This window comes from Euphorbia lathyris, chromosome 10, assembly GCF_963576675.1.
Source record: "Euphorbia lathyris chromosome 10, ddEupLath1.1, whole genome shotgun sequence".
Taxonomy (NCBI): domain Eukaryota; kingdom Viridiplantae; phylum Streptophyta; class Magnoliopsida; order Malpighiales; family Euphorbiaceae; genus Euphorbia; species Euphorbia lathyris.
The window spans coordinates 15,446,086-15,468,078 of record NC_088919.1 but is presented as its reverse complement, the minus strand read 5'-3'; the positions used below and the strand labels follow the sequence as shown (position 1 = coordinate 15,468,078).

The 21,993-nt window shown below is 36.1% G+C and overlaps 2 protein-coding genes across 7 annotated transcripts; both read right to left on the bottom strand.

Annotated features, from left to right (window-relative positions):
• Nucleotides 1–1,573: 1,573 nt before the first annotated feature.
• On the bottom strand, nucleotides 1,574–8,766 carry LOC136208937 (uncharacterized). Its single transcript, XM_066000235.1, has 11 exons — nucleotides 8,335–8,766; nucleotides 7,161–7,248; nucleotides 5,472–5,563; nucleotides 4,943–5,061; nucleotides 3,316–3,431; nucleotides 3,112–3,239; nucleotides 2,938–3,024; nucleotides 2,440–2,500; nucleotides 2,316–2,356; nucleotides 2,082–2,202; nucleotides 1,574–1,998 (listed from the first exon to the last, which is right to left on the bottom strand). Exons 1-11 carry the CDS (start codon nucleotides 8,694–8,696, stop codon nucleotides 1,939–1,941), a joined length of 1,275 nt encoding a protein of 424 aa, XP_065856307.1. The 5' UTR covers nucleotides 8,697–8,766; the 3' UTR covers nucleotides 1,574–1,938.
• Nucleotides 8,767–12,018: 3,252 nt separating this feature from the next.
• Nucleotides 12,019–20,246, bottom strand: LOC136209853 (DNA-(apurinic or apyrimidinic site) endonuclease, chloroplastic). 6 transcript variants are annotated; one of them, XM_066001452.1, is made up of 13 exons: nucleotides 20,029–20,244; nucleotides 19,087–19,249; nucleotides 18,916–19,016; nucleotides 18,695–18,774; nucleotides 18,367–18,597; nucleotides 17,887–18,206; nucleotides 14,339–14,449; nucleotides 13,746–13,883; nucleotides 13,598–13,645; nucleotides 13,370–13,450; nucleotides 13,108–13,267; nucleotides 12,904–13,033; nucleotides 12,019–12,718 (listed from the first exon to the last, which is right to left on the bottom strand). In XM_066001452.1, the coding sequence occupies exons 1-12, from the start codon at nucleotides 20,079–20,081 to the stop codon at nucleotides 12,912–12,914; spliced, it is 1,608 nt and encodes a 535-aa protein (XP_065857524.1). In that variant the 5' UTR covers nucleotides 20,082–20,244; the 3' UTR covers nucleotides 12,019–12,718; nucleotides 12,904–12,911. The 6 variants fall into 6 exon arrangements, with proteins under 6 accessions (XP_065857524.1, XP_065857523.1, XP_065857525.1 ...); XM_066001451.1 differs by having other exon boundaries at nucleotides 12,884–13,033; nucleotides 20,029–20,243; XM_066001453.1 differs by lacking the exon at nucleotides 12,019–12,718 and having other exon boundaries at nucleotides 12,774–13,033; nucleotides 18,367–18,594.
• Between the last annotated feature and the right edge of the window lie 1,747 nt (nucleotides 20,247–21,993).

Below are 21,993 nucleotides of genomic sequence, written 5' to 3'. Positions count from 1 at the left end.
AAAGGTATAAGATTATTTAAATTCCATGGTTTTATTTTCATTTTGTTTTTTTAACAGTCTAATTGCTAACAAAGTGTACACTTCAAATCATTTTATAATCAAATTAAGGATATAGAGATATAATATTTTGTTTTGGTACAAGATTGCCATTTTAATTAAGGGTTAATCTCCCCCCAAAAAAAAGATCATGTTTTTGCTGATTTATAGATAGATTTTTATGTTTTTTTATTGCAAAGCAAGAACGGTGTATTTCATTGTTCTTAAATCGTGGAATTTTGATTAACATCGTCAAAATTGATGATTTGTCTTCCATTTTTCTCTCTCTCCTCTCTCCCTCTTTAGAGTACACAAATGGCAGTGATTCCAATTCTTTAATACGTGAACAATATTACCTCGGTCATGTCAATGGGGTTATCTATCATCTTCGAGGGAACAATGTTTGTTTCTATTGAAATAGACTTGTCAAACTCTGATAAAGATTTTTCAGGTCTAAGTTCACCGGCCAATGATAACGTTTTGGAAAATTCCAGTTGTTAAGGATCTAGTTGTTTGCTTAAAGAGATCCAGATACAACCTTGAAGATATTGATAAGGAGTGAATGTCCGCCAAAGCGAAGAACGCAATTCCACCAAACATACAAAAACAAAGCTTGGTAGGATCCCGACTGGGAACTCTTTGTCGCTCAAGTCAATTATGGTCTATAAGGAATAAAGAGAATATAGCAGAGTAACATCATGCGTAATTGTAACGTACATTTGTGAGGGAAATGCCTCTAAGCTCTCAGTTGTGCCTCTTCGATGGAGTAATGGGGAAGTAATTTCAGATTGCATTTCACTAGGAAGATAACGAGTTGAAAACGGGTTCTTTCTCGTGTGTATGACAAAAGTGATCCTGATTTTTCTGTATCTTTTGTTTCTAGGTTAGCAAATGAAATTGTTCATTTTATTGCTCGCAATGTCCTTTCCAATGTTTTTTTTGTTTGTTTATTTATTTCTAATTCAGAAAATTCAGTGTCAGAAAGGCATTGCGTTGACCATCTATCCTAAAATATGGCTCCAGCCTCCAAATGATCAATTAATTAATTTATTACAATGGCAACTCAATATTTCAGAATTTATGCTACTATAAAATAAGCTGTAAAGGTGTACATGGTTACAAGAAATGCAAAATCAACCAAGGCATATGAAATATATTTGTTCTTTCAATCAAGGAACGTGAAAATCAATATTGTATCATGTTTTACAAGAGTTATAATGCAATTTTATACGAATTTCACTCAATTTCAACTCTTGTGAAATTGAGTGAAACTGGATGAAATCGGTGAAAACTCATTTGGAACTTATTGAAACTCAAAAGTGATTTGATGAAACAATGAAGTTAATGTTTCAAAATAGCTTCAATCAGTTTTATACGAGTTATAGTCGGTTTCATCCAGTTTCACATTAGGTGAATTTTAAGTGAAACTCATGTGAAATTGCATAAAATCATATATTTAATTTAGATTTTAAATTAATTTAATTTTGTTGGAAAAAAAACATCCTCCTCAATTATAACTTTAAATGCAAAAGGAGAAAAAGAAATACAAAATTAATATTGTCTGAAAAAAATATTTAGAGGTATTCAACAAGATTCACAATTGAGCAAAAGCCCCCTTATCACTTAGAATATGAATTATAACAATGACTTGCATTTCCTCTATACTAATACTCACATCAATAATGTAATTAATTAATAATAATCCAATGCTTTGGGTGTAATCTTGTTTCGTAGGATTAAGAATATGCATTAAGATTAAATTACACAATCCAGTCAAGCCTATAAAAACATAATGAATGCTTTTTGGATAGAATTCCAGATGTAGAATGTCAAAACTGCTAACTAACCTGTCTTTGTTTGTTGTCGAAACGTGAAAATAATTGTACAAACTCTCTCGCTCTCTCATTTATACCAGCCCGCGAGTAAATATCTCAGCAAGAAACAGAAGCACCCAGCAATTGCCTGTCAAGTACACCACACCATTATATGTTAACAAAAGATTATATGTTAACAATAGAGACCTTATATGTTTGAATATCAATCACCTGAACAAGAAGCAGATGGATGCAAAGAGCCTTTTCTGATTTCCTGCCAACTATTCTCAAGTATACATTAACAAGTGTTCCGTCGTTAGTTCCAGTTAGCAGACCTGTCTGAGGATCAAACCTGGAAAATACGAATAACATGGAAAATGTCTATGATTATTCATGTCAAATGTGCCCCTAAAGGAAACAGTTCTAAAAGAATATGAATGATGTCTGCTACATAGAAAAGACTACCTAGGCAGGCGATGCCGTGGGCAATAGACAAAGCCAAAAAGCTGAACAAATAAAGACAAAAATTAGATGTCATACCGAAAAATACAAGATTAAGAGCTAAAGAGGAGAAGAAGTCAGATCAAACCTGAGGAAGTGATAAGAGAAAGTTCAACACTTGAGGTAAAAAGAAAATTAGGAGTGTTTCACTGTTGAAAAGAAAAGTCTGTTATTAGTCTGTAGAAAGGCATTGCAAACAAAGCAGATAAAGCTCATTGCAAATCAACAAACTAGTGTGAATGCACGAGAATATACCAACGATCCGAGATTTTAAGATAAAACAAAAAATTTATTACACAATTACTGAAGATTGTTATCAAGTATGTGCATCCAATTGACTAGTACTATAGGGTTCTCTACAGAAATGACAAGTACCAGAGAAATTATAGTAAATTCTGAATTAAGTTAGCAAAATTCTAAGTTTCTAAAAGCATCCGAATAACATTCTGAAGTTAATAGTCTAACTTGACTTTGATATACTAACTTATCGTACAAGATCATCTCATGCAAGGTTTCATATGTTTTCAAATTTCAGTTGCTCAATCTCAGTGCAAATTTTATATGATAAAGCAGAAAAGAAATTCACCTGAAATGGCCTAAAATACCGGCAACAGCCATAGTCATCCCAGCAAAGTATGTAAAGGTATCTCCAACGAAAACTGAAGAAGGATACCTAACAGAAACCAAAGACTTTCGATTACTTCGGCACACAGAATACAGTAGTAAGCCTGCACAATAAAGAGAGTCAAGTCAAGCTTACCAATTGTATGCAAGTAAACCCATGGAAGTGGCTATTAAGGGTTGAACAAGATAAACAGAGAATGCATGGGCCTGCTGATACTCAGGATCCACAGACGCTCCAATTTGCATGATATTATGAATCAGAATCTGTAAATTGATAAGCAGTGTGAGGGCCTATAGTAGGTGAAGTTTCAACTGTTGACAAGTCTTTATGCTTGCTTACAGCACATGAGATTACGACTGTTTGCCCAACTTCAAGACCATTTAAACCAGCATGAATGTTAATGGAGTTTGTGCAGAAAACTGCCAAAAGCCCCATGTATAGCTTATACATCCATCCTGCCAAAGAATAACACTTCAGGAATATAACAACAAAACAAATCATAAAGCAAGATAAAAAACATAACCAGATAGGCAAACACTCTGGACTCAAAAAAATGCCAATGTTATTCAAAATCATCTCATTTTGCTGTGAAAATAAAAATAACACACTCCCACAAAAAGGAAAAGATAGGTAATTTCAGGGCCAACAAAAAAAATCTTGTTAAAAGGAAATAAACAATAAAAACAACTGAAAAAACATCAATTTGGGAAAATTCATCTTATTTCTTCAGTGTCACTGAAACATTACTCTTGTTATTGTAAAAGAATTAAAGATGACTTCCCGGAAACTCACTAACTTATAGTTTGATAAGCAAAATCTCTCCAGCCACTTATCAATGATTTTGATCTTCAGTCAATGACGAAAGCTGAATCCCTAGCTTTCACTCTATCAGGCTATATGTACTTACTGGCTCTTTTGCTTTATTTTCACTTTATTCTTCTCAGCATCAAGATGGGAGTTACTTCCATTATGCAACAGGTAATTATTCTCAAATCCCAACTTCTTGACTCCTTGCTAAATTGTAAAATCATCCTTTTTACCAAGTGTTGGTTGGCCTCCATTTTCTCTGCATTGGATTGAGTGCTCATTTTTTTTTTTATCACTTGTATCATTGCCTAAGGTGGGCAGTGAAACACTGTCACATCCATAAGATGTCGGTGGCGGAGATGCGTGGTCATACGAGAAAGGATCGGGTGAGTAATGAAATAATTAGGACAAAAGTAGGGGTTACATCTATTGAGAATAAAATGAGAGAAAACCGACTAAGGTGGTTTGGCCATGTGAGACGTAGAGCGCTTGATGCGCCGGTGGGAATTGAGGAAAATATGGTAGTGGATAGGACGGAGTGGAGGGAGCGAATTTGTGTCGCTGACACGACTTGATTTCACGGTTTTATATGATGGTTCATGTTAGCCGACCCCGAATCATTTCGGGACTAAGGCTTTGATGTTGTTGTTGTATCATTGCCTAAGGTGCCAAAATGCTACCTTTTTGGCATAGCGATAATTGACTAGGATTGATCCCATTCGACTGGGTTAGGTCCTCTATAGGGGGTAAGTCTCTCAGCGAGTGTTTCACAAAAGAGATAATTAAGTTGGTAAATACTTCTAATGAAACACCCCTTTCATTGGCAATTACATGAACATTTTCTGATTAACTTCTTGTACATTCAAATTTTAACAACTGAAAGGTTAGATGAAGCTGTCCAATATTATAATTAACCAATGAATAGAGCAATAGTCAAATTGTGAGATCACGTCTCTTATAAAGCCTAATCAATTGCTTTGTTAAAATAATAGTTTCTAGTCTTTTCACATTACTAAAAAAAATTAGCATTTTTAATACATGATTTGAAAAAAAAAAAAAAGATTATGAACTTGGACAAATATTTTCACATTGGGGATGCACCAAGGAAGAGAAACAGAAAAAAATTTGGGAAGATGGGGTAATGAAGAAATAATCATACCTAGGTCCAAAATCTCATGCCCAACAAAAGGGATAAGAGGCTTTGGTATTATAATAGTTGTATGCCCAGCATATGCCATCAACAATGGAAGGGCAGCAATTGATGGCAGGAGCAATTTCCTGTTCTTAATGGGTCAAAATGTGTAAGTAATCACATAAGGAATTAAGAAAAAATAAAGATGCGAAAAAAAAAAACTCCCTCTGCTTCTATACATAAGAGTTTAAGGATCTTTCATCAGAATTAAGAAACAATCAATATAGCATCAAAAGTACAAAAACAACCCTTACTTCTCTCCTCTTTAAACACTGCTACATTAAATGTAACTCTTTCTTCTTCTTACTAAGGGTAAAATTGGCAAAGAATACCTAGAAAACTACAACTGTCATATATTTGTGAACAAATTCAAAACCCTTGAAAGTCTTATATTTAAGAATGGGGGGAGGAGCAAAGGAGGCTTCAAAAGAGTATAAAGGAACATATTAATATTAATATTAAAAACAAAAACCTTAAAGGAGAACTAAATACTTACACTCTCCAGGGAACATCAAGGACATCATCCACAAATCCAAGTAGTGTCATGAAGCAGATGCATGCTAGTGCTGCATTGTACTCAACAAGCCACTGCAGGTATGAAATTGTCAACACTGTTACTCAACAAGCCACTGCAGGTATGAAATTGTCAACATTGTTACCATCTACTGTTATACAGTCACAGCTTATGAACAGACATCCAGCTGTCTAGCAGAAAGGTTCATAAACAAAATTAGATCTGAGTTCAAAATTAGTACAAAGAGGGCCAAAATCCATCACAGTGCATGAAAATGCTTCTAAAAAAGATTAAATAAGCAAACAACAACAGCAAAATAATTAATTTTTTAATTGGAAATATTTATGAGGGAACAAGGATTAGAAACAACTACCCAAGAGTAGCACGTGCTATAACCATGCAATTATGCAAATTAGAAGCAGCAGGAAAAAAAAAAGGGGAGGGGGGGGGGGGGGGGGGGAGAAAGAAGAAGATAAGGTAAGGTAAGATTTCCAGCTAGCAAAAATATCCATTGACTACATTAGGCTAAATATCCTATAATCATGCATCTCATTACATATTTTCCTTAGCCTTTATTTTGAATTGTCAGATGTCAGTATATTTCTCTTACAGTTGTTACTAATAGCCTCAGTTTTCTGTTATATGGTATTATTCAGTTGACACTATGTAACTTTACCAAGTTGCATTTAAATCAAATGAAAGGACTTCTTATTCCCAGCCTAGTTCTCAATCTTTACATGACAAATGACTCTAATATGGATTGTACAAGCGTCAATTAGTCATAAAAAAAATGCTTACCCTAAAGGGTCTGTCTTACAGGCGAAAGACATAGGCATAGCTTTTTACTTCAAGGCACATGGATTAAAGCAAGTAGCTTCATCTAAGGTAAGGGTAAGGGTAAGGGTAAGGTCAGTTCTCCCTCCTCTACCGGTCAACAAATTTCTGTATAATGAAAGGCAATCCGTTCTTGACATGCTTTATAACTCTTAATTTCAGTGGTTGTTCTCCTCATTTCTAATATTCTTCTCTCTCTCTCCACTTTGCAATCAATGATTAGTCTATTACTGAAGTCCAAGATGATGCTAATTGATAGTCAGGCATATATGAGTCATCAATTCATAAAAGCATTTTTTTCTTGCCTTAATATCAATATGATAACACCAAATATCTGCTCTCTATCACAACTCACCATCATATTCTTAATTCAAAAACTTTCTGTCCATAATATGAGGGATAAGTAAACCTCACTGAATTTTAACATTCGGGAATCTAGGATCTAAAGATTAATTAGCATAAATTATTTTGCAGTATGGTACAATCATCATATTATAATCTCCTTATGATTTATAACAGGTGTGGCTTTTCTCTTGATTAGATCTTTTTATCTATTTTTGCTGATAAAGGAGTAGAAATAATTGGATAATCCAAAAGGCTGAACCACGATCATAGCTCCACATGCGAACTAATACTCACCTGTAATATTGTAGACATCCTTACTCAACTGATAATATGTGTTTTTATGTCTAACTAATACATAAGCTCCAAAACATCACAAAAGAAAGATAAGAAAAACAAGCATTTTGGACAATTTAACAAAAGGCCAGTAGATAACAAATTATCATTTCTTGGAGTTCTGAAGGAGATAAATATTTTAGCAATATACTATCTTACATTGGAATCTGCTGTGAAGTTAAAATACTGAAATAATATCGCCAATACCAAGAAGACTATCCCAACAACAATACCCAATGACTCAGGCCTGCATACATGAAGTAATATTAGAGGAATATTTGATAAATGAAATTACTAAGCAGGATGGGAAAAATAAATAAAGGGAGGGTGATAAAAAGGGGATGATAAAACAATAGAAGTATATCAAGGAAAACAGAGAAGCAATAGATACATGATCAATGCCTAATCATTTTGTCTTTTGAACTGATAAGATTGATCATCTAGCTCCTTGATTGTCTTATTTTCATATTATCCGCCACTGTTCACACAAAGGTTATCTTTACTTATTTATATGAATAATTACCATGTACAAAACACAACCTTGAGCCAACAATTTTTGAACTGGTGGAAAAACATCTAGGTCATTCTGAAGCTAATAAAAAATAAATAAATAAATGGTTCAGGACAGTCAACGACCACTTTCGAAGTATGAAAGCAACACATATTTATTGCTCAAGCAGACATGAATGGAGAAACAGATTAATGCAAAAGAAGCAAGAAAATAAATATTAACAAAGCATCATTTTGGATTAAGAGGTTTGAAGTCTAATGACTACTTGAGTTTTTAGTTCACAATATATAAGGTTTATAATTCCCAAGGAAGAAGTGGATGCTCATACTTAATTCTAAAAGTGAGCTTCTAAAGCCCTTCAAACAAGTACTTTTTTTTTCAGTTCTAACAAGTACTTTAGAATCCCATAAAATGTATTGAATTTTGGTGCTTATTCAATGCTTCAACCACATAAAGGAATTCAAATATGTTATACATAGAAAGAACTCATTTATCAAATTCAACTATTGAATTTCAAGTGATTATTTATCCAAAGGCCACCTAAAAATGAATGGTAGGTGCAGACAAAGCACATTATGGGATGCGTTTACAGTTCCAGGTACTTTGTTCTACGCTTAGATGGATATATATGAAGTGAAATAAAACTAAAATTACATTCTCAGGTTGGAAAAATAAAATAAAATTAGCAACTCTATGCATGATCAATTAACAAAGGGGAAAATGCAATTAAAAACCAAGTCCAATTCAAACCCAACTCACAACATAATCGAGAAATACAAACAAAAGAGGAAAATGAAATGACAATTAACAACGAAAACTCACACTTTAGTAGTTCCCTGGGGGGTACCCTTCTTGTTGATATCATAACCAAAAAGATTCCTCCTCAATACGTATCTAGAAGCAACAGGAATCAATTTGACAGTGAAGAAGAAGCCGGCTATGCTAATAGCAGCGTTAATGAGGATTGGTCTTTTGAGGTCATCGTGGATCTTGTAGTGGTAGAAGAGAAAATAAGAGTAAGGAGCAAGAATCAAGAGAAAGAAGCCGAAAATGAAGCCTGATTTTGGTGGTGCAATTGGTGGATCGGAAGTATCAAGGGATTTTCGGTCGGTTTTGTTGTCTGTTGGAACAGGCTTTTCAGTGGTTGAGGCTTCAGTCACCGTAGCTCTCTTACGAGCTGCCATGGCTGAGTTGAATCGTCCTCTGTCTGGTTTCCGAGTTGCGAGCAAACCAAAGAAGAAGCTTTGCCTGCTCTTACCAAAGAGGCGTCACGGCAACTAATTAAATCTTGCCAAGTTGCAAAGTTTTTTAAATGTGGGCCCACTCGATGCCACGTCGGGTTCAAAATAAAAGGGAAAGTTCTTCCTCTTCCCACGCATATTTGGGCAATATGCTTTTTTTTTTTGAACCAATATTTGGGCAGTATGCTAAAAGGTTACAAATATTCAATTTTTTTAAATAAAATTATTTAAATTATTTGAAAAAAATAAAATTATTTAAATTTGATTTCCTCCTAATAAAATTATTTGAACAGTCTTTTCAATCTTTTTTTTTCATCGAAACGGTTAACGCAACATCTCAACATCACATCAGCACCAAATAACATATTAAAAATATGTAACTACATACTTTTAATAGACAATTGATATGTTACATAAGTTAATTTGTCGTTAAATTTTAATTGACAATCTTTATTTACTTAGGTTATTTTTTTTATTATACCACACGGCTTTGAGACATGTGATTATACGTCACATAATCAATTTCGATGGGAAATGATTCAAAACATCCAAAGTGACTTTATTGGAACAAAAACAAACTTAAGTGATTTTATTAAGATAAGTTAAATTTTTGTGACCTTTTGGAGACATTGTCCAAACTTTTGTGACCACCACTATTAATTACCCCGCATATTTGAGATTTTTTTAACAAAGGTAGAATAGACCGTTAGCATGAGATTCATTCTAAAATGGTTTAATGCATATTTATACCCTTAAACTTAGCAAGTTTTGCGTAATAGCACCCTGGACTTTTAAAATAACCTATCACACACTTAGGGGGTGTTTGGTAGCTGCTTTTCAACCTCCTGTTTGCCTTTTCACTTTGAAAAGGAGAGTTTAAGGTGTTTGGTTAGACACCTCCTGTTTGCATTTTGTAGCCGAAAAGTAGCTTTTTATAAAAGCATGGAATCCCTGCTTTTTGGAACAGCAGCCTTTTCAAACAGCAAACAACAAACCGTAACAGGAAACAGCAAACAGCAACAGCAAACAGCAGGTAAAACAAACGGACCCTTATAGTTGTTTTTAAAAACATATCACACACCTATATTTGGTTCAACCTACAAAAATATTGATCTTCCATCTTTCACAGATAAGGCGACATACGGAATGAACTCACACATTTTTCTTTTTTTCTATAGCATGCATGTCACTTCACCCGTCAAAGATGATAAATCAACGATTTTGTGTGTAGAGGTCTGAATGAACCAACTACAGTCAATGGTTTCGAGAAGTAGGATTAAAAAAAATGCCCATCAATTTGTCATAGTCAATGGATTCGAGAAGTGGGATTAAAAAAATGACATGTTTTAATGTTGTTTGTAAACAATCTAGACAGTAGAGAGATGAGACAAAAGAGCAAGAGATGTTAAGAAAGAAAAAAATACAAAATTAAAAATATAAAGTGCATTTGAATATTTAAAATAATAGTTTTTAAGCATAAAATAAATTTAAGGAATCAAAATGTAAACATAATAAAGTTCAGTTATAAAGATAAATTACGATTATAGACTCATTTGATGTTGGATTAGTTGGTCAAAAAATGACGAGTTAATATCAAAGATTGATTTGGCCCATGACGGGCAATTTAACCCTTTTTTTTTATGGCTTGATTGGATGAAGGGTAGGGAATGGTTAATAAAGGAAGGGTAGAGAAGGATAGAGAATGGTAGGGAAAGGTAGGGAAAGGGAAGGAATGGGAATGAAGGGTAATTTCTAACTCTTCCAAACCCAACAAATTGGAGGGTTCAAAATTGGATGCAATTTGTTAAAAAGAAACCCTTCAAAACCCCTTCCAAACAAGGGTTTCTATCAACCCTTACTAACCCCTCTAAACCCTCCATCCAATCAAGCCCTTAATAAATTTGGTATCTCTAGTGTCGTTTTTATATTATTTTTTAATCAAACATTAAATGAATCAATTTAAGTGTAATCTAAAAATATCGTGATATAAATGTATCAATCTAATTCGATTAGTATCAATTATATATCATATTTACAAATTACATGTAATTTTATTATTTATATCAACTATGATATTAAAAAAAATAGTGGAAAATACGATAATACCTCTTAATATTTATATCATTTATGTAAAAAAAAATTTATAAATAATTTAACTTTAACTATCCAAAAATATAATCTAAAGTATATGCAATCAAAACCTTAGCCAATCATCATAAAAGCTCCCTAATTCTACTATTCACTAGTCCCAAAGTTATTTTGTCCCACCAATTAAGGTTAATTTGAATGGTTAAGAGTTTCAAATCGCTTAAGCTAAATCTTGAGTTTGAATCCTAATGTACGCAGAAAGTTTTAATATATGAAAGGAGTTAAATAATTACATATCAATCTTTGCTCACACGCAAATAGCAAGAGCTGACCTTAGAGGCCAGGCCTAACCTACTTACTTCTTTTAGGTCGAGGAAGAGAGAGTTGGCGAAATCTACAATACGCTGGTGAGCCCAGAGATGTTGCATCCCCCACAACCGCTTCTACTGGGATAAGATCCAAAGAAGACATATTGGTAGAACATGTTAGACTAACTTATAGAGACAGTTGAGTCAACCCGAACCACGGGATGCAGATGAAACATCTTTGCTCTGATTCTATTCTTGATAACCAACCTACGAAAGATGTCAGTTTCATACGTGCATTCATGTGTAGTTCCCGACTTTACTATCGTGCCACAACAAAATGATGAGCGAAAGAAGTTGAAAGAGAAGCCATCTCAGTCTAAATGAAAGGAGACCAAGTAGTTTCATAGGAAGAAATGTGAGAGTAGGGGCTGCTAAGCGCACAGACCCAGAATTCATTGAAAATGGAGTTCTTGTATCGGTCAAGCATTAAGTTTGGGAGTGTTACCTTATTTTATGTATTCCTATTATTATTAGTGAAGTTATTTGACCAGTAGCCTATAGTTTTTCCACGTAAATCTGTATTTCACTTTCTTGTTTTATTTTTATCCTTCTAATTTTATTACTATTATGTTTGGATCCGGCTTTATATAGTTCAGAAGTGTCCGGCTTTATAGAACCCAAAAGCTTTATAGAACCCAATTTATTTGATCTTGTGCAGTCCCATTGTGTTTGGATTAGTACTTGGGTTTTATAAACGTATTTGCAGTCTGTCCTATATCCAGTTGCATTCAAATTAATAGGATTCAGCTCAGTTATTACGTTCAGAATTATAGATCCCGACATATTCAAATTTATTGCATCCGGTGATCTTACTTGCTCAAATGAAAATCCTTCGGGAATTGGAGAAAGCTTTATCATCGAAAAGTATGACAAGTAAATCCAAATCTTTACACATAAGTGATGAAGAATATCAAGAAATATCAGAAGAGATCCAAAATGAACAAGCATTTCAGAACAGACCCTTTACCTCCTTGAAAGAGTCGAACGTTGAAAGTATTTGAATCACACTATGGGAGGGCGTCCGAAATTGTAGGACTCTTACATTCTTAATCTACCAAAAAGGCAGACTCCTCGTTAAGGTAGGAAATCCTTTCCTATTCTCACTAAAGAGAGTCTCCTTATTAAGTTAGGAAGTTCCTTCCTTAAGTGCGATTAGGAAAGTTTAATCTTATTTGAGAAAGACTTCACAAATCTCTATCCATGAGCTCTTAAGCCTCAAAGGTAAGACAAAATCTAGTCTCCGAGAGAGGTCCTCTTTGCTGAGTTGCGATTATACTCAAGCTAACCTTTCTCTATGCTTTATTATTTTCTCTGTTTAAACCCTCGACTGATTTAAACATCAAAGTATCTAATTTGTTTTGTAGGTCCACCGTCTCCGAAGAAATGCATCCAGATACTAGATAAAGGGATCAGGTCTTGGACCTTCGGCTTCGTATCAAGCATACTTGGCCCTGGACATCCAGTTCTAAATCACGGACTCAGTCCCAAAATGATTCAGGATCGGTTAACCTGAACCGTCATACGAAACCGTGAATAATGGGAATAAAATTGTACAGTAGCTGGAGAGTGTTAAAAGAAGTTTTTTCACTATATTAGCAAAACATAAAAAGGTAGGAAATAAGAATGATGAGCTGCCCAAAATTGCCAGAATGTTTCTGGGAGAAGTAAAATTACCATGATAGATAGATACATACATACTGGATCATATCTTAAGAACAAGGCCAATAGGACAATGATCACTGCCCATAACATCTGGCACAATGTACGAATCATGTACTTTCTCAGCTATCGATTCTGACACCAGGAAGTAGTCTAGCCGCCAACCTGTTTCAAATTCCAACTAAACTAAACAAACCCAATCAATAACATAAACCAAGGATATGGTGATGATTGGATACCTTTGTTAGTTTTACGCCCACCATGTCGATAACCCCAGTAAGTATAGCCTACAACGTTGGGATGTTGTTTTCTGAAAGTATCTACAAATCCCTTCGACAACAAGTTTGTCCCAAATGATTGCCTTTCTTCTTCTGTAAATCCGGCACTTCTTTTATTTCCCTGCAGAGATAACAATTAAAATGTCCGAAAAAATATGCAAATTTTAAGTCTCTCCAAAAACATCAACATTTAAGTAAAAGCATGGCTATTCATAGTACTTACAGCAGGGTTGAAAATATCTATCTCTTGATGAGCACAATTCAGATCACCAGTCAAAATTACAGGTTTTGACTTTTCCAGCTCCTGCATTCATGCATACAAAGAAAACAAATATATAAGCCCGATCAGCAACAACTCTCCAACGAGATCAGAAACAACGAACAGAAAAATGCCCGATCAGCAATAGAAAAATAACATATAAAGCAACTATGAACAGAAAGTCATGCTTACTTTCATGTAGTTGCTGAGAGAAAGATCCCATTCTGTAACCCTGTATGACTACAATTAAGAAATAAAGCCTTTAGATATGAGAGATTATATTATGATGAAATAAAATAGTTGAAGTATAATGCAAGATAGCTAAGCTATTTTCAAGTACCAGTCTTCTCAAGCCATCTCCGGAGTTGGGAACATACGCACATATCAGATAAAATGAATCAAATTCTGCTGTCACAATTCTTCCCTCGCTGTCATGATCTGGTATGCCTAGACCATAGCTCACTGAAAGTGGCTTGACCTGTCCAAAAAAAAAAAAGTACATTGACCAACAAACTATTGATAATGAAGACTACCAGACCAACAAAATAAAAATTGCCAAATCATATCCTACTATCAGCTCCTAACTACAACATTCAGGATTACACCCTGAGCTACTGAAACTTTTTTCATTTCGATTGTGTTAGCAATTCATGAAGAAGGTACAGAAAAACTACTTTCTCTCAAGAAAAAATATTTATTGGCGTCCATTAAAGTTCTACAGATGATAAACAGACTTGATTCGGAACTGGTTCTTTATTCGCGTTCAGATTAATTGCTTAAAGCCAAGTATCTAGAACTGTAAAATGATTGAGTGATATCCCAAGGCAAGCAACTTGCATATGGAATAAACAAACTTTATTGTGGCTGATACCATTCCACTTAGGAAAATATAGGACTGAAGAAAAGCTTTCAGCTGAAATTAAGATGATTTACCCGAGAAATAATTGCAGTTCCTGAATAGCCAAGTTTAGCATTGCTACATGTCCAAAAACTATTCCCGTAGCCATCTATCAGGGACTGTTTGATAGATTCAACATCCTTCTCCTGTTCAAATTCGGAATCAACTTATCATATTAGAAACCGACCCAGCATATTAATGCAGCTCTACCCCTGAAATTTCTTAATCAAATGAAAATCCCCAATACAACAACAACAACAACAACAACAAAGCCTTAGTCCCGAAATGATTCGGGGTCGGCTAACATGAACCATCATATAAAACCGTGAAAATCAAGTCGTGTCAGCGACACAGATTCGCTCCCTCCACTCCGTCCTATCCACTACCATATTTTCCTCAATTCCCAATAAACTCATATCACTCTCGATCACCCTCCTCCAAGTTTGCTTAGGTCTTCCCCTACCCCTCACCACTACATCCCTTTGCCACTCTTCGGTTCTCCTAACCGGCGCATCAAGCGCTCTACGTCTCACATGGCCAAACCACCTTAGTCGGTTTTCTCTCATTTTATTCTCAATAGATGTAACCCCTACTTTTGTCCTAATTATTTCATTACGCACCCGGTCCTTTCTCGTGTGACCACACATCCATCTCAACATACGCATCTCCGCCACCGACATCTTATGGATGTGGCAGTGTTTCACTGCCCAACACTCCGTACCATATAACAATGCTGGTCTAATTGCCGTCCGGTAGAATTTTCCCTTCAATCTATTAGGCATGCCGGGATCACAAAGGAAACCCGTAGCACTCTTCCACTTCGACCAACCAGCTTTAATCCTATGGGCAACATCTCCATCTACTTCTCCATCCGTTTGGATAATAGATCCTAAATACCGGAAGCAATCCGAGGCCTGAACAACTCTCCCATCTAGGGTGATTGTCCCTGCCTCCCTACTCCTACGGCCGCTAAACTTACACTCCAAATATTCTGTCTTACTTCGACTCAACTTAAAGCCTCTAGATTCTAGAGTTTGCCTCCATAGTTCCAACTTCATCTCCACTCCTTCTTTCGTCTCATCAACCAACACAATATCATCTGCAAACAGCATGCACCATGGTATACCATCTTGAAGTGAACTTGTTAGTTCATCCATAACGATGGCAAAAAGAAATGGGCTTAGTGCGGAACCTTGATGCACTCCAATCGTAATAGGAAACTCTTCAGTTTTCCCAACACTAGTACGTACACTCGTGCATACTCCCTCATACATGTCCTTTATGATGTCAATATATTTCCGCGAAATGCCTTTCCTTATCAAGGCCCACCAAAGTACTTCCCTTGGTACCTTATCATATGCTTTCTCCAAGTCAATGAAAACCATATGCAAGTCTTTCTTCTTATTTCGATAGTGCTCCATTAATTGTCTCATTAGATGGATGGCTTCCATAGTTGATCTTCCCGGCATAAAGCCAAACTGGTTTTCCGAGATCTTCACCGTCCTCCTTAGCCTTTGTTCAATCACTCGCTCCCAAAGTTTCATAGTGTGACTCATTAATTTGATTCCCCGATAGTTGGCACAATCTTGGACATCGCCTTTGTTCTTATACAAAGGGATTAAGGTACTTTTCCTCCATTCTGATGGCATCTTATTGTTTCTCCAAATTTTGTTGAAGAACGTCGTCAACCATTCGATTCCTCTTTCTCCCAAACATCTCCAAATCTCAATAGGGATGCCATCAGGTCCTACTGCTTTCTTCAACTTCATCTTACTTAATGCCATTTTGACTTCACCCTTTTGAATTCTCCGCAGGCATTCATGATTTATCATATCGTGATGGATACTTATATCTCCAACATCTTGTTGGCGATCTCCATTAAATAAGTCATCAAAATAGGACCTCCATCGTTCCTTGATATCCTTATCTCCAACTAGGACTTTCCGGTCCACATCCTTCACACATTTAACTTTTCCGAGATCTCGCGTCTTCCTATCTCTCATCCGAGCAATTCTATATATGTCTCTTTCCCCTTCTTTCGTATCCAATCTTGTATACAGATCCCGATTCACCTTTGCTCTAGCATCTCGTATGACCTTCTTTACTTCCCTTTTAGCCTCTTTGTATTTTTCGTAGTTCTCGTCACTCCTATATTTCCCCAATAGTTTATAGGATTCTCTCTTACTCTTTACTGCTTGTCGTACTTCTTCTGTCCACCAAGATGTGTCCTTACCCGGTGGCATACTACCTTTAGATTCCCCTAGAACTTCCTTCGCTACTTCCCTTATACTATGCTCCATCTTATTCCATATTGAATCTATATCTGAATCCATATTGCAAGTCCAAATATCTTTTTTGGTCATCTCATCCACAAATTTTTGTTGATTCTCCCCTTGCAATTTCCACCACTTAATCTTAGTCTCTACTTGAGGTGTTTGTTTTCTTATACATTTCCTACTTCGAAAATCTAGCACCACTACTCTATGTTGGGTTGTCGTACTCTCACCAGGGATCACCTTACAATCAATATAACTCTTTCTCCAAGCACTCCTTACTAAGAAGAAGTCAATTTGGCTCGCATTACCGCCACTCCGATAAGTCACTAAGTGGGATGTTCTCTTCATAAACCATGTGTTCATGATACTCAAGTCATATGCTGATGCGAATTCCAAAATATCATTTCCTGCTTCATTCTTATCTCCAAAACCATACCCTCCATGAACACTCTCAAACCCATCTCGCCTAGAACCCACGTGTCCATTGAGATCACCCCCTAGTACCATTTTTTCATCCCTAGGAACCTGTTGCACCACTTCCTCTAAGTCATCCCAAAAAGCTTGTCTTATAGACACATCTAATCCTATTTGTGGCGCATATGCACTAATGACATTCACAACCTCATCCCCTATCACTAGCTTAACACTCATAATTCTATCGCTCTTCCTAGACACCGCTACTACCTCATCAATATACTCCCTATCAATAAGAATACCTACTCCATTTCTACCCTTATCCTTTCCTGAGTACCAAAGCTTATAACCCCAAGGAGCTATCTCTCTAGCCTTGGCTCCAACCCACTTGGTTTCTTGTAGGCATAATATATTTATTCTCCTCCTCTTCATAACATCTACAATTTCAGCTAATCTTCCTGTCAAAGAACCTATGTTCCATGTCCCAAAGCGTAACCTACTACCCTTACCCCTACCCCTACCATTACCGTGGACTAGCTTATTTACCCGCAACCCTTGCATATTTGACACCACCCCCGGGTCCTGGGGTGGCGCGCCGCTTCGGGGCGACGACCTAGCAACCCTTGCACATTTATCACTACACCCGGGTCTAGGAAGTGCAGCGCGTCGCTGAGTAGGGAACGCCCCAACGGTATTTATATTATGGTTCATGTCATAAGATGTGGCTAAGTTTTACGCTGGCCGCCACAAACCTACCGCAACCCTCCTCCTTTGTCCGGGCTTGGGACCGGCTGTAAAGGCCACCAAGTGACCCTCACAGGCGGAGTTAAATGAAAATCCCCAATCCCGCATATAAATAATATATGAGGAAATAACTTAGTAAGAATATAAACCTGCAGCTTGGTCTCTTGCAAGCACAACACATCAAAATTTTCTCTTTGAGCAAGTTCAGTTGCAGAGAATCCCTCTAATTTTAGTAATGCTCTCAAACCATTGACATTCCACGACATTAGCTTCACAAACTTTGTATCCTCAGCAAGAGGTGGAGGCCTCATGGTTCTGGGGTTGTATGGGATCCAATCTTTTTGGGGCTTCTTGTGGGCGAGAATTGTCCAGTGTTCAGCATGAGGCACAGTGACTAAATTATCAGGTTTAACATATTCAGTACTCATTTCAGAAGATACTTTTCTCCTTGTTCGGGAAGCCTGTACATCTAGCAAAATTAACCATGTTACAAAATTTTGTCAAAGTTTGCTTTTTGTAACTACAGAAACAATTCAAAAGTATCAAAAGGAAGGATATACTACAGAGTTCTGGATATAGATCATGAAAGAAAATGAGTAAAGCAGGGAAAAGATTATATCAGACGATACCTGACGCCTCATCTGTTTCAATTGAAATATTTTCTTTTCTTTTAACAATCCTGCCATCAACTTTCAGAGTTTCAGACTTGGCAAGGGATTGTTTCACCCTTCTCTTACTTTGTTTCTGAGATGGAATCTCTTGGACAGCACTTTTATCGGATACACTATCAGCTTCCAGAATGATATTTTCTGAACAAGCAGCGTTTGTGTGTTCTTCAGTTTCCTCAGAGCTTTTACCTGCTGCATATGCCAGAAAAACCTTATCATGAGAAATGACCAATCCATCTGTTTCTATAGAAACTTTAGGGAACTTCTTTGAGATAATAATATTAGTTACCATCCAAGTGCTTTCCTAGAAAACCCTTCAAAGTGGATATAAGAACAGATTTTTGACCTTTGCTAGGGACTCCAACATTCCTGAAAATTAAAAACCATTGTAACAAACAAAAGAAAATTAGAGCTGCATTATTTTCTTTTCAACTGGAGCAACTATACATGATTTAATTTTTCCTAACACCGAATAGCAAAACAGCATATTTATTCTCAAACTCCACGTACCTTAATATTGTTCTAAGTTGTTGAACTGTCATAGCCTCAATTTTGGAAGGGTCTTCCTTAATTCTTTGAATTTCAACTGATTGGATTTCAAGAGATTTTTCCTGTTCATTGAACAGCATTAGTTATCAACAAAGTCAAAGGCTCAATGAAGAAGGAAAAGAGGACACTGACCTTAGCAACAAGATTTTCAGAATCATTTAGCCCTTTGATTTTCTTATCCTTGTTGTCGTCAGTAATTGATGAATTCGAAAGGGATCTTTTAGCAGCCATTGTTGTTCCCACTCTCAAAGAAACCAGTGATTCAATCTTCAACTGTCTTGGCCTTACTGCAAAACTAATTCAATCATAGTTATTCCAAGTGGTCAGTGTAAGGGGGGGAGTTTGGCCATAGGCAAACTCAACCCTAAGCATTGGCAAGCTGTGTGGCGTATGGAGCATATCAACATACGCAGAGCATATCAACATACGCAGGCGGGAGGACCCGAGTTGGTATAAGGAACACTATAGGGGACAGGGACTACCCTGGCGTATGGATCTCCGCCACCCCCAGGTTCAGTAGTCGCTTAAGTGATCCACCCTAGTCTGACTAGGAGAGTCGGGCATACATCCATCGGGAAGGAAGACGGATGTCTCCGTAGGGTGGAACCCTACTAACATTATGGGGCCGGCGAGTGCCCATAGTGCGAGCCCATTCTAGGATGAGGTTGCCCCAGTGGGAGAGCCTTCCGGGACGGAAGGCCGACAGAGGCATTGAAGGGACCCTTCGCTGGCAGAGACTTGGGAAAGTCGAGGCACCACACGGGGCTTTGGCTCGACACAGAGTTACCCCGTGACAGTCAGCACATTCAAAAATACCCAATTCAACTCAGGTACTTCATTTTCAGCATAATGTCAAGGAAACTTCTATTTCCATTAACAAAATTAAAAACAACTCTAATTTTCATATGAAAAAGCTACAATCATTTGTTTGATCAGTGAGAAAATGTTAGGTAAACAGTTCAAATATAAAAACTAAAAATCACTGTTAGCGAAGGGGTTTTTTTTTGTCGAATTTTTGGGACGCCAAACAGGAAGAAAGAAAATTAAATATCGAAAATGGAGAAGCAGCTAAACCTGGATAAATTGGCGAAATTGTTGAGAAGTAATTGCAATGCTTGATGGTTCATTTATATAAGAGAGCAACAGAGCATAGAGAGAAAATGAGGAGATGAAGCGCACGTTAAGGAACAGAAAGGCGGGCTTAGGTTAGCCAATGGAGGGAGCTTATATATTAGGAAGCGCCGATGTTTTATCTCTCCAAAGAGGGAACACATATACACGAAGTGGTCACACGACCGCTTTCCCGCGAGAATTAAGATGGAAAGAAAAAGGGTGGGGATAATGCAAATTTTGACGTAACGTTTTTAGGAAGTTTATATTTACTGTAATGTAGGAAATGATAAAAATTTATTTTTAATGTTTCTAATTAAGATTAATTTTATCTCATTGATATTAGATGAATATAAATTTGTTTACATAGTATTTATGAAACCTGAATCATTATTCTTGAAAAAGAATATATGAAGTCACTATAATGAAGCTGCTCAATATGATCCGATCTTAAGGTCTTGGTTCGGGATTTCTCCAGAGAATCCATAAAGAATCCACCCGTTATAGAATTACGTCTGATCCCGTAAATCATGAATCTAGTGGGTTTGAGTGATATTGAGCTCCGATATCACGTTCACCTATCGACATATGACACGTAGTAGGTCCCGCTCCTAAACTTATAAATGTCTTCTACAGTTTGATCACAATATAAATAGAGTAAAATTTCTCACCCATGAACGTTCATTGGGAACATGCCGCATTTTTACTAAAAGAAAGACCCTAAAAAATGAAACGATACGCTTTGTAGTGAATAAAAAGTGTATGGTATAGCCTTAAAATATAGATTTGAATTACAGTGATCTTATGATAACATAAGTGAATATTTGAGATTTGGTCTTGAGTAGACTTGGATCTCTTATGACGACTAGTTGGATGTCTCGTTCGTGCTTCTAGAAGATTCTACTTTTATAACATCGATTCAATACGTCCTCTCCTAAACAAGAATCCTTAGCACACATAAATAGTGCCAACAAATAAGGAAATCTTATATTCTTGATTCTTTTTCCTTATCAAACTTAGGGTCATTTTACTCCTAATTGGAGTAGGAGTCTTCACTCCTATATAAAGGGGTCCAAGTCCCTTCACTAAGAGATGATTTGCGATTACGATTATGATTTAAATTACAATCGTAATTATAATACATATTGCACTCTTTCTGCTTACTTTCTCCTTAGACTATAACTGACTTGAGTATTAGAATATCCCTCTCTAAGGATCTAGACAAGCATTCTTCTATATTGCAGGAACTGAAACTGCACTAGACCAAAGCCTCAATGATGTTTTCCTTACGGATATTTGAACAGATGGAATAGCATACCCTATTATCACATGATAAATATCTTCCTTCCGATTATCGTGCAATTTCATGTAGTTTTTAACATGTTTTTATTCCATTAGCCATGTATTTTAGGATAGTTTTACCATTTTAAAGTTTTTTTATTTAGTTTTGTGTTTTGAGAGCTTATGTATATTTCTGGTGGTTTTACGTATTATTATGGGGGAAATCGCAAGTTTAGAATCATTCCTCAAAGGAGAGTTATGCTCTCTTAATGTTGTTACAAAGAAGAATTCACGAAGGCATTTGCAATTATAAATACGTATCTTTTAAAGCATGAAAAACACATCTCAGCACATATTGAAAAAAAACATCTCTTAGCTACTCATTACAGTCTTGATAACTTTCTTTTAGTTCCATGTCTGCTTCTCAAACTCTTAGTTCCTATTTTAAGTTTTTATGAGTTTCAGGTTAGTTTTAATATTTTCTTGAAGGATTGGAGCTCGGTTTTTTACCTTTGTAAATATGTTCTAGTTGTTATTTTACTTTTTATTTTTAATTTCAAAGTTTATTCTCTCTTCATCTTTTCTTCTCTTCCATAACTAGAGCTATGACGACTTCTAATTGAAGTATATAATTTACTTACAATCCAA

Coding starts and splice junctions, on each gene's coding strand:
- LOC136208937 (XM_066000235.1), bottom strand. CDS start 8,696: ATGGCAGCTCGTAAGAGAGCTACGGTGACTGAAGCCTCAACCACTGAA. Junction 5,564..7,160: donor ACTTCACAGCAGATTCCAAT/GTAAGATAGTAT, acceptor TCATACCTGCAG/TGGCTTGTTGAGTACAATGC. Junction 3,025..3,111: donor GGTTTACTTGCATACAATTG/GTAAGCTTGACT, acceptor GGTTTCTGTTAG/GTATCCTTCTTCAGTTTTCG.
- LOC136209853 (XM_066001452.1), bottom strand. CDS start 20,081: ATGAACCATCAAGCATTGCAATTACTTCTCAACAATTTCGCCAATTTA. Junction 13,884..14,338: donor GAACTGCAATTATTTCTCGG/GTAAATCATCTT, acceptor TTTTTTGGACAG/GTCAAGCCACTTTCAGTGAG. Junction 13,646..13,745: donor GAGATGGCTTGAGAAGACTG/GTACTTGAAAAT, acceptor TCTTAATTGTAG/TCATACAGGGTTACAGAATG.